At 43.5% G+C, this 12,326-nt stretch overlaps 1 protein-coding gene across 4 annotated transcripts in view; it reads right to left on the bottom strand.

Moving 5' to 3' along the window:
* Positions 1 to 12,326, bottom strand: part of LOC132836058 (cAMP-dependent protein kinase catalytic subunit alpha-like) — a 237,741-nt gene that overhangs the window by 28,859 nt on the left and 196,556 nt on the right. For all 4 annotated transcript variants that reach the window (XM_060855299.1, XM_060855300.1, XM_060855301.1 and 1 more), the window contains exon 4: positions 10,498 to 10,596. In XM_060855299.1, the coding sequence (XP_060711282.1) occupies positions 10,498 to 10,596 (99 nt within the window). The remainder of the gene's footprint in view (positions 1 to 10,497; positions 10,597 to 12,326) is intronic.

Genomic DNA, 12,326 nt, shown 5'->3' with positions numbered 1-12,326 from the left:
TGGATTAGTTAGAATGGAATCATGGTTGGCACAAACATGGTGAGCCAAAGGGCCTGTTCCTGTGCTGTGCTATACTGCTCTATGTTCTAAAGTCATGCAAAAATTGAGGTGAAATGATATGACAATTTCTTTGGGTTTCTGAAGATTTTTTCATGAATACTGTAGTCAACAGACACAAAGTTACATCAAATTTACATCATAGAAATAGGCCATTCTGAACCAGGATGTGCAGGTTCAAATCCCACCTGTCCCCAAGATATGTTGCAGCATGTTTAAACATCTCCTATTCAGAGTGGAGATAGTGATGTCGCGCTAATGTTGCTGTACTAGAGGTGCATCACCATCCAGAAAGCCAGGCCAATGGCTTATTTGAGAGTTTGATTCAAGACATCTAGTGGCTCAGTGGTTAGCACTGCTGTCTCACAGAGCCAGGGACCCGAGCTCAACTCCAGCCTCAGGCAACTGTCCGTGCGGAGCCTGCACACTCTCCCCGCATCTGCATGGGCCTCCACCTGGGGCTCGGCTTCCTCTCAGAGTCCAATGACGTGCAGGCTAGGTGAACTGGCCACGCCAAATTGCCCATAGTGTTCAGGGATGTGTAGGTTAGGTGCATTAGTCAGGGGTAAATATAGGGTGGGGAATGGATCTGGACGGGTCACTCCTCAGAGGGCCAGTATGGCCGAAGGCCCCACTTCCACACTGTAGTGGATTTTGAACTCAATTAATAAATCTGTAATTTAAGCCAGTCTCGGCAATGGTGGCCATGCCAGCTATCATTGATTTTTTTTATAGAAACCTATCTGGTTCACTAATGTAGAGAGAAAATCTGCCCTCCTTACCTGGTTTGGGCTACACGTGATTCCAGACCCATAGCAATATCACTTACTCTTAAGTGCTGTCTGAAATGGTCTCAAGGACGAGTAGGCAGGGGCAACACATGCAGATGCCAGTGATGCCTACATCCCCAACAAAGTCATACAGATCTACATTACAGAGAAAGGCCTTCTGGCCCATCCAGTCTGTGCCAGTCAAACACAGCCACCTAATTCTAATCCCATCACTTTGATCACAGTCTTGTATGCCTTGGCATCGCAAGTGCACATCTAAATACTTCTTAAATGTTGAGGGTTTCTGCCTCTACCACCCTTACAGACAGGGAGTTCCAGATTCCCACCAACCTCTTTGTGTAAATGCTCTTCCTCACATCTCCTCTAAACATCCCACCTCTTAATTTAACTCTATGCTGACTGGTCATTGATCACTCATCAAGGAGTACAGTTCCTCCCTGTCTACCTATCATGGGTATGTTAAACACGATGACCATGCCTACGAAATGTAATAGATATTCCGATATCCGTCCCACTTATCTTAAGATAAATGTTTAGCAATTTGTTAAATTCCTAAGCTATCCTATCTTAAGAATAGGGCTTTCTATCTCAGAGCCAGGAGGCCTGCGTTCAAATCTCAACTGGGTGCAATAACATCTCTGAACAGGTTGAATAGAAAACCTCTCTCCTGAAAGAGTAAACAAAGTAAGATGCCTATTGTGTTTGGGTTAAACTATAAATTTGCCATGAAATTCTTGTAAATCTCAGTCTTTTGTTGCTCACATAACATATGAACATGTCTGTTAAATGTGGTAGCAGAAGATTAATCTCAAATCTCTTCAGATGGAAGATCAGGAAAGCAGATGACATTGCGATGTGATGTCTGTATTAACTACTGGAAGATACCATTAACCGAGTTGCAAGTGTTCCTTTAGCCTGCAAATTTAACAAATTGCTAGACATTTATCTTAAGATAAGTGGGACAGAGATCAGAACATCTATCTTTTACATTTTGTAGGCATGGTGATTGAGTTTAGCATATCCATGATGATAAACGATAAGGACAAATGCACAATAGCGGACAAAGTTGGGGAAAATAGGATGATAAAGCAAGAGGGTAAAGCAAAAGTTATAGCACAGTAAAGAATTAATAAGATATTCAAAAGTTGATGGTGGAGATCCACCTGTTTTGTCACACAGGTGGATCTGTATGGAAAAGGTTCGACCTGATGGGATCTACAAGGACAGGTTGGCAGCTAGGGCCTTTGAGGAATATATTTCAGGGAAAGAAAGATTATGGTAGATTTTGCTATGTCTGGCAAGATAATTTTTAATATCCTTTTAGCCATTTCAACAATCTTTTCTTGAAACTGTAACTCTATAAAATATCTTCAACCTGCTGGAGAGGAAGTATTCTTACACTCCCAATGGAAGGACCAGAAATAGAGAGAACATAGAACAGTACAGCACAGTACAGGTCCTTTGGCCCTTAATGTTGGGCTAATCTAAGATCAAACTACCGACATGTTCACATTTTACTATCATTCATGTGTGTATCCAAGAGTCACTTCAATGTCCCTAATGTAACTGACTCACCTCTCATCGTTGGTAGTGCATTCCACACGTCCATGACTTTGTGAAAAGAACCTACTTCTGACATCTCCCCTTTTCCTTCCTCCAATCACCTTAAAATTAAGCCTTGTGATAGCCATTTCTGCCCTGGGGAAAAGTCTGACTTTTTGCTCTATCTATGCCTCTCATCATCTTGTAGACCTCTATTGAGTTACCACTTATTCTTCTTTGCTCCAATGAGAAAAGCCCCAGTTCCCTCAACCTTTCTTCATAAGACAGCCCTCCACTTCAGGCAGCATCCTGGTAAATCTCCTGTGCACCCTCTCTAAAGCTTCCATATCCTTCCTATAATGAGGTGACCAGAAGTGAACGCAATATTCCAAGTGTGGTTTAACCAGGGCTCTATAGAACTGCAGCATAACCTTGCGGCATTTAAACTCAATCCCCCTGCTAATGAAAGCCAACACCCCTATCAACTTGGGCGGCAACTTTGAAGATCTAGGGACATGGACCGCAAGATCCCTCTGTTCCTCCACACTGCCATGGATCCGGTCTTGAACTCTGTATTCAAATTTTACTTTCCAAAATGAATCACTTCACACTTTTCCAGATTGAACTCCACCTGCAACTTCTCAGCCCAGTTCTGCATCCTGTCAATGTCCCATTGGAACCAACAACAGCCCTTCACACTATCCACAACTGCACCAGCCTTCACGTCATCGACGAACTTACTAACCTACCCTTCCACTTCCTCATCAAAGCCATTTATAAAAATCATGAAAGGCAGAGGTACCAGAACCAGAGGTCACTGAGCTCCAAGCTGAATACTTTTCATCTACCACCACCCTTTGTCTTTGATGGGGCAATCAATTCTGTATCCAGACAGGCAAATTTCCCTTTATCCCATGCCTTCTTACGTTCTGAATGAGCATCCCATGGGGAACCTTATCAAACACCTTACTAAAATCCATGTACACCACATCCACTACTCTACTTTCATCAATTTATTTTGTCACATCCTCAGAGAATTCAATAAGGCATGTGATGCATGACCTGCCCCTCACAAAGTCATGCTGACTATCCCTAAACAAACAACGGTTTTCCAAGTAATCATAAATTCTGTCTCTCAGAATCCTCTTCAATAATTTTCCAACAACAAACGTAAGACTGAGTGGACTGCAATTCCCAAGATTATCCCTATTTCCTTTCTTGAACAAGGGATTAACATTTGCCACCCTCCAATCATCTGGCACTGCTCCAGTAGACAGTGAGGACGCAAAGATCATTGCCAAAGGCGCAGCAATCTTTCCTCACCTTGGGTATTTCCTGACTGTATCTTTATGTTTTTCAAAATTTTCATCACGTCCTCCTTCTTAACATCTGCCTATTCGAGCATATCAGTCTGTTTCACATTGTCTTCACAAATGTCCATGTCAGTAGTGAATACTGATGCAAAGTATTCATTAAGGACCTCTCTCAACTCCTCTGATTCTAGATACAAGTTCCCTCCACTATCCCTGATCAGCCCTACCTTCACTCTGGTCATCCTGCTGTTCCCACATAAGTGTAGAGTGCCTTTAGATTTTCCTTAATTCTACCCACCAAAGCTTTTTACATGCTCCCTTCTAGCTCTCTAAGTCTATTCTTCAGTTCAATCCTGGCTACCTTGTAACCCTCTAGATCCCTGTGTGATCCTTGCCTCCTCAACCTGAACTAAACTTTCTTCTTCCTCTTGACTAGATGTTCCACATCCCTTGTCACCCAAGGTTCCTTCAACCTACCATCCCTTCCCTGCCTCAGTGGGACAAACCTGTCCAGCACTATCAGCAAGTGCTTCCTAAACAACCTCCACAAACTGCATTTCCCTGGAACATCTGTTCCCAATTCAGGCATCCCAATTCCTGCCAAATAGCATTGGAATTCCCCCTCCCACAACAAACACTTTCCACGCCATCTGCTACTATCTATCCCCATGACTATAGTAAAGGTCCAGGGAGTTGTGATTACTATCACCGAAATGCTCTCCCACCGAGAGATCTCACACCTGGCCTGTTCGTTGCCAAGCTCCAAATCCGATATGGCTTCCCCTCTAGTCGGCCCACCGCCATATTAAGTCAGAAATCCTGCCTGGACACACCTGATAAAAACTGCTCCATCCAAACAATTTGAACTATGGAGTTACCAATCAATACTAGGGAAGTTAGAGTCACCCATGACAACAACCCTGTTACTTCTGCACCTTTCCAAAATCTGCCTCCCAATCTGCTCTTCTGTCTCTCTGTTGCATCTGGGAGCGTGTGGCAAACTCCAAACAAAGTGACTGCTCCGTTCCTGTTTCTGATTTCTACCCAAGCTGACGCTGCAGAGAAAGCCTGACTTCTCCCATCTCTTTTACCTCCCACACTACTCTCTGAAAACTCTGGAAATTGCAGAGTATTTGTGGGTTAAAAGACTGTTTCTGGTATATTTCAGCAGAAATTGAAGACGGACTTGGAGATGTTCTCTTGGGCATACTAATGGAAAATGTTCAGGCACCTTTATGACGCATGACAATGACTTTTTCTGGGGTAGGCACCAATTACTTTGAAGAAAATGTTATCATTCAAATTAGAAAGGAATTCAAAATTTTCAGATAAATTCCTAGTGCTTTGAAATGTGAATCAAGCAAGACGGATCAAATTTAATTCCACATCAATGTCAATCCTATTGTATTCTATCTTATCAGATCTGGACAGAAAGATGAGGCTGCTATCAAGGATTAGATTGGACAAGTGAGGAGTCTCAATAGACAACTTAATTGGTTGGGTACACAGACCAAATCAATTACACGTTTTGATGTGCTGGAACTTAGTCTGGCTGTGAAAAATCCAGAGAACAAATAAAATTTTAAATGAAATTGCATGCTGAATTTCTCAGCTTTGGGTCATCCTGAAAATATGACTTTAATATATTTATTAATCATTTTGAATAATGAACAGTAGGTTTGGTGATAATCCTCAGGGAGAAAACAGAAAGGTTGTCACTTGGCGAAGAAATAAAAAGAGTGGTGAACAGCACATTAGCTACTGAAACTCTGGCTTTCATTTATGCTGTTGACATGCTGTTCTGTTGTTGAAGATCCTGGAAGAAATGCTACATGTAAAAGTTGCAAACAACAATAATACAAAAACAATATTATATGTCTTTTGTGGGATAATGTACATTCTACAAAGATATGAGAAAGGACTTAGCACAGACAAAATTAGCTTAAAGGAGAGGAAAAGAATCTCTAAGCTTAGGGGGGTGGATACTAGTAATCAATTATTAAATTGTTTTGCTTAGAAGAATGCCCCTGAAGAAAAACTGTTGAATATTCGAGAAGAAGGATATCAGTGGGAAACAGTATATGAAATGGTGGGAAATTTGAAAGAGTGTCTTATTTTTTTAAGGTGGGAACATTCATTTTCTTCTTAAAAGTAGTAGAAGAAATGTGGCTTCCTTTAAAGGTCAGGCAGAACACCAGAGTTGATTGACAGTAAGGTGAAGGCAAAGTCGCCATAGACACACAACTGGTTTAACAGGAGGGTCACCACGCCTCAGGCTAGGAGTGAGGTTCAGAAAACTCATAGTGACCTCAATCAGTATGAAAATTTAAACCACATCATTGGCTTTACTCTGCATCACAAACCAGCCATTCAGTCAACTGAGCTAACCGCTTAGTGACTCGTCCTCACCAGAGCTGGTGTGACACGCACCACACGGTACTAAGACAAATACATCCAAGTGGAACTGGTCATATGAATAGAATGCTTGGGACTTGCTTGTCAAAGTGACACTTCTATGGAGAGTTTGTATCTAAGGTGTATTGTCATAGCATTCAGAGGAGGGAATGTAAGAACACTCTAAAAACCTTAGCTTAAGGGTTCTGATATCAATTTTGGGTTCTGGAAGTAATTTGATCAGCATCACTGCACCTGGCAGATCCAAATAAAAGAAAACATATAGCCTACTTCAAAAACGCGTCAGAAACAGAGAACATGCTGAGCCAACAATTCTTGCAGTGTTCTGTCTTATTCCACTGTACCTGAACATAGAACATAGAACAATACAGCACAGAACAGGCCCTTCGGCCCACGATGTTGTGCCGAACATTTGTCCAAGCTTAAGCACCTATCCATATACCTATCCAATTGCCGCTTAAAGGTCACCAATGATTCTGACTCTGCCACTCCCACAGGCAGCGCATTCCATGCCTCCACCACTCTCTGGGTAAAGAACCTACTCCTGACAGCCCCCCATACCGTCTACCCTTCACCTTAAATTTATGCCCCCTTGTAACACTCTGTTGTACCCGGGGAAATAGTCTCTGACTGTCTACTCCCCTATTCCCCTGATCATCTTGTAAACCTCTATCATGTCTCCCCTCATCCTTCGCCGTTCCAATGAGAAAAGGCCTAGCACTCTCAACCTATCCTCGTACGATCTATTCTCCATTCCAGGCAACAGGCTGGTAAATCTCCTCTGCACCAAAGGTTCCACATCTTTCCTAAAGTGAGGCAACCAGAACCGCACACAGTACTCCAAATGTGGCCTTACCAAGGTCCTGCAGAGCTGCAACATCACCTCACAACTCTTGAATTCAATCCCTCTGCTAATGCACGCTAATACACCACAGGCCTTCATACAAGCTCTATTCACCTGAGTGGCAACTTTCAAAGAGCTATGAACATAGACCCCAAGATCCCTCTGCTCCTCCACCTTACTAAGAACTCTACTGTTAACCCTGTATTCTGCATTCTTATTTGTCCTTCCAAAATGGACAACCTCACACTTGACAGGGTTGAATTCCATCTGCCACTCCTCAGCCCAGCTCTGCATCATGTCAGTCCCTTTGCAGCTGACAACAGCCCTCCTCACTCTCCACAACTCCACCTATCTTCATATCGTCTGCAAATTTACTGACCCACCCTTCGATTCCCTCTTCCAAGTCATTAATAAAAATTACAAATAGCAGAGGACCCAGAACTAATCCCTGCGGAACTCCACTAGTAACTGGGCTCCAGGCTGAATATTTACCATCTACCACCACTCTCTGACTTCAACTGGTTAGCCAGTTCTCTATCCAACTGGCCAAATTTCCCAGTATCCCATGCCTCCCGACTTTCCGCATAAGCCTACCATGGGGAACCTTATCAAATGCCTTACTAAAATCCATGTACACTACATCCACTGCTCTATCCTCATCCACATGCTTGGTCACCTCCTCAAAGAATTCAATAAGACTTGTAAGGCAAGACCTACCCCTCACAAATCCGTGCTGGCTGTCCCTAATCAAGCAGTGTCTTTCCAGATACTCATAAATCCTATCCCTGTACCCTTTCCATTACTTTGCCTACCACCGAAGTAAGACTAACTGGCCTGTAATTCCCGGGGTTATCTCTATTCCCTTTTTTTGAACAGGGGCACAACATTTGCCACTCTCCAGTCCTCTGGTACCACCCCCATTGACAGTGAAGACGAAAAGATCATTGCCAGCGGCTCTGCATTTTCCTCTCTTGCTTCCCACATAATCCTAGGATATATCCAGTCAGGCCCAGGATACTTGTCTATCCTCAAGTTTTTCAAAATGCCCAACACATCTTCCTTCCTAACAAGTATCTCCTCTAGCTTACCAATCCGTTTCATTCTCTCCCCTTCAACAATAGGGTCCCTCTAATTTGTAAATACTGAAGAAAAGTACTCATTCAAGACCTCTCCTATCTCTTCCGACTCAATTCACAGTTTCATTCTACCCTCGTTCTCATCATTCTCATGTTTCTCACATACGCATAAAAGGCCTTGGGGTTATCAATGATCCTACCCGCCAAAGGTTTTTCATGCCCTTTCTTAGCTCTCCTAATCCCTTTCTTCAGCTCCCTCATGGCTATCCTGTATCCCTGTTATGTTCTGTCTGAACCTTGTTTCCTCAACCTTATGTAAGCCTCCTTCTTCCTCCTTATAAGACATTCAACCTCCCTCGTCAACCAAGGTTCCCTCACACGACCATCTCTTTCCTGCCTGACAGGTACATACACATCAATGACACGTCGTATCTGTTCCTTGAAAAAGTTCCACATTTCAATGACAGCCTATGCTCCTAACTTATGCTCCTCAGATCCTGTCTTGCAGCATCGTATTTACCCTTCCCCCAATTGTAAAACCTACCCTGTTGCACACACCTATCTCTCTCCATAACCAAGGTGAAAGTGGTTTGTGGTCACCATCACCAAAATGCTCACCCACTAACAAGCCCATCACTTGTCCCGGTTCGTTACCGAGCACCAAATCCAATATGGCCTCCCCTCTGGTCAGACAACCTACATACTGAGTTAGAAAAGCTTCCTGGGTACACTGCACAAACACTGCTTGATCTACTTGATCTAAAGAGCTTCCAATCAATATTTGGGAAGTTGAAATCGCCCATGACTACTACCCGGCTTCTGCACCTTTCCAAAATCTGTTTCCCAATCTATTTCTCCACATCTCTGCTGCTATTGGGGGGCCTATAGTAAACACCCAACAAAGTGACTGCTCCTTTCCTATTTGACTTCAGCCCATACTGCCTCCAAAGGCAGATCCCCCTCGAACTGCCTTTCTGCAGCCATTATACCATTTCTAATTAGCAACGCCACACCCGCTCCTTTTTTACCATCCTCCCTAATCTTACTGAAACATCTATAACCATGAACCTCCAACAACCATTCCTGTCCCTCTTCTATCCACGTTTCCGTGATGGCCACAACATCGTAGTCCCAGGTACCGATCCACGCCTTAAATTCACCCACCTTATTTCTGATACTTCTTGCGTTGAAGTATACACACTTGAGCCCATCTCTGTGTCCACAAGTATTCCCTGTCAGTGCTAACTTCTCCACAGCCTCCTATATTCTTGGATATCCTGAAAAACAGCTAACCTACTTGCTGGACTACAAGTCTGGATCCCATCCCCCTGCCAAATTAGTTTAAACCCCCTCGAAGACCTACCTTCCAGGATATTGGTGCCCTTCTGATTCAGCTGCAACCTGTCCTGCTTGTACATGTCCCACCTTCCCCAGAATGCAGTCCAATTGTCCAAATACCTGAAGCCCTCCCTCCTACCATCCTTGCAGCTACATGTTCAACTGCACTCTCTCCCTATTCCTTGCCTCACTGTCACGTGGCACTGGCAACAACCCAGAGATGACAACTCAGTCCGTCCTAGCTTTTAGCTTCCAGCCTAACTCCATGAGCTCCTGAATGACCTCCCCACCCCTCTTCCTACCTATGTCATTGGTGCCAATGTGCACCACGACTTATGGCTGCACACCCTCCCCCTTAAGGATTCTGAAGACACGGTCTGAGACATCTCGGACCCTGGCACCGGGGAGGCAACAAACCATCCGAGAGTCTCGCCCATGTCCAAAGAACCGCCTATCTGTCCCTCTAACTATGGAGTCTCCTATAACTAGTGCTCTCCTCCTCTCCCACTTTCCCTTCTGAGCCTCAGAGCCAGACATCGTGCCAGAGACCCGGTCACTGCAGCTTACCCCTGCTAGGCCGTCCTCCCCAACAGTATCCAAAGCGGTATACTTATTGTTGAGGGGAATGACCACAGGGGATCCCTGCACTGCCTGCTTCCTCCCCTTCCCACCTCTAACTGTTACCCAGCTACCTCTGTTCTTTGGCATAACTATGTCCCTGCAGCTTCTGTCTATCACCCTCTCAGCGCGTCGAATAATTCTCAGCTCGTCCAACTCCAGCTCCAGTTCCCTAATGCGGACTATGAGGAAGGGGCTGCAGTCAGAAAGCTTGTGTGATTTCAAATAAACCTGTTGAACTTCTGTTTGTGACTTCTGACTTTGTCCTATTTGCAGTAGAACATCAGCCTCAGCAGTTACCCTTGCACTCACTGTAGTCTTATTGAACATCATGGAAAATGACATTGTGTTTTTATTTCTAATAATGACCAGGAGTTACAGAAAGAAATAGACAAGTTGCTGCTCTGTTTACCACAGGAAATTATCTCCCACGCCACATGTTTCAAGTTTCCCAACGCAAGTGAGAACGAGGAATGTGAGCTCGAGTGGCACTGAACACTCACCTTGAACGAGAAAACTAGCCGCACCAGAAAAGGGAACCTGACAGCCTGGAGAATCTTTTTCTCATTCAGTGTGTGCTCGATCTGTTTCAGCTTGACTACCTGGGTAGGAAAGACAAGTACTAAATCAGCTGAAAACACAACTGCTTTTTAACATAGTTTAGATCAGAGTGGTGCTGGAAAAGCACAGCAGGTCAGGCAGCATCCGAGGAGCAGGAAAATCAACGTTTCGGGCAAAAGGCCTTCATCAGGAATGAAGGCAAAAGGCCTTCACCTTTTCAGTCCTCACTTTTGCCTTGTTTTTTTTAACATATCAAGACTGATGTATCAAGTTCATGAAAGAAAACATGTTCCTCTTATCAATCTATTACACTTCTTTATCCATCAGTCAACAGTGGTTGCTGGTGTTGTGGGAGGTTGGGAGCTGTTCAAATGGCCAAAGTTTTATATGTGACTGTACTTGACCTAACAAATTCACATGGCTTGTTGTAAGATCTTAATTTATGCTGCTTCTATTAAGGACCAAACTCTAGTCACATCAAACCTTGGTTGTCTCAATATTTATAAAATCAAGCACTTCAATTACATAGTCAATAACATCCTGCTGTCTGATACGCGTCTTCCTTCCTCAGAGAGGGGTTTCCATTATTGAAGCAACTACTTTAGTGCTTCCCATTGTGGTCAATGCAACTTAGAAAGAAAGTGGAGGGCAAATCCTTTTTTTAAAAACAGAAAGTGGTTAGGGTCTGGAATGCACTGCCTCAGAGAATGGTGCAGTCAGCTTCAATCGAGGTTTTCAAAAGAGAATTGGATAATTATCTGAAGAGAAATAAGTAAGGGGAAAATGCAGGGGAGTTCATCTAGGCCAGTTGTTCTTGCATTGAACCAGTAAAGTTATGAGAGGTTACTGTGTTGAAACCATTCTGTGATACTATGACAATAAAATCTGTTGTTGTGTGAGTCTGCTGGGCTATGAGCGAGTGCTGGGTGCAAACATGCAGTGTGCAGTTGGCTGTTGCATAATTTGAAGATATGTATCACCTGTGGCTCAGTGAGTTGCATGCCTCCCCTTGGAGTCAGAAGAATGTGAGTTCAAGTCCCAGTCCAAGGCATGGCCACAAAAATCAAGGCTGCCATTCCAGTGCTCTGGGGCATGCTGCAGTCTCAGAGGTGCCATCTTTTAGATGAAACTTTGAACCTAGAAGTTCCACCAACACTATTTTGACGAGAAGCAGTTGAGTTTTTCCATGTGTCCTGGCCAATAATTATCCTTCAACTAATATCATAAGACACGTTACTCTGCTCCAGTCTGAACCTCGGTTGAATAGTATTCTTGTGTGGATACAAGTAGTGTGTTTACATGTACATGTTCATTTACATGCGCATGCCTTTAAGTATATATAATGCATCCGAGAGTGTGAATAGAACTTATTGTTGGCTTGGTTCTTGGATGCAATGGCAGGAATAATATTCAGGCCATCAGCTGACAGGGTAAATCTAGCAGCAACGTCTGGTATTTATGTATGCTCCATTAAACACAGAAATTCACCTATTTCTGTCAAATACCCTGGTCCATCACAGAGTGCATTGATGCAGTCCTTGTTGATACAATTCAGTATTAAAATTGCTGAAATGGGGAACACTGCCTCAGAGTTATTTTTCCTTATCCATCAGTTCTGCCTCTGAAGATCATTGAAAAAAATTAAGGATAGTTTGTTTATCAGTCAGTGAATTTTAAAACTGTACAGTAAGTAACTATGATTGCTTAACAACCACCCTGTCCCTGAAAAATCAATATTACCAATGTAGAGTCTCATTCCTTCAGAAGGAAA

Source organism: Hemiscyllium ocellatum, chromosome 45, assembly GCF_020745735.1.
Source record: "Hemiscyllium ocellatum isolate sHemOce1 chromosome 45, sHemOce1.pat.X.cur, whole genome shotgun sequence".
Lineage (NCBI taxonomy): Eukaryota > Metazoa > Chordata > Chondrichthyes > Orectolobiformes > Hemiscylliidae > Hemiscyllium > Hemiscyllium ocellatum.
The sequence above is the reverse complement of the archived record's forward strand: the minus strand, read 5'-3'. Positions and strand labels throughout refer to the sequence as shown.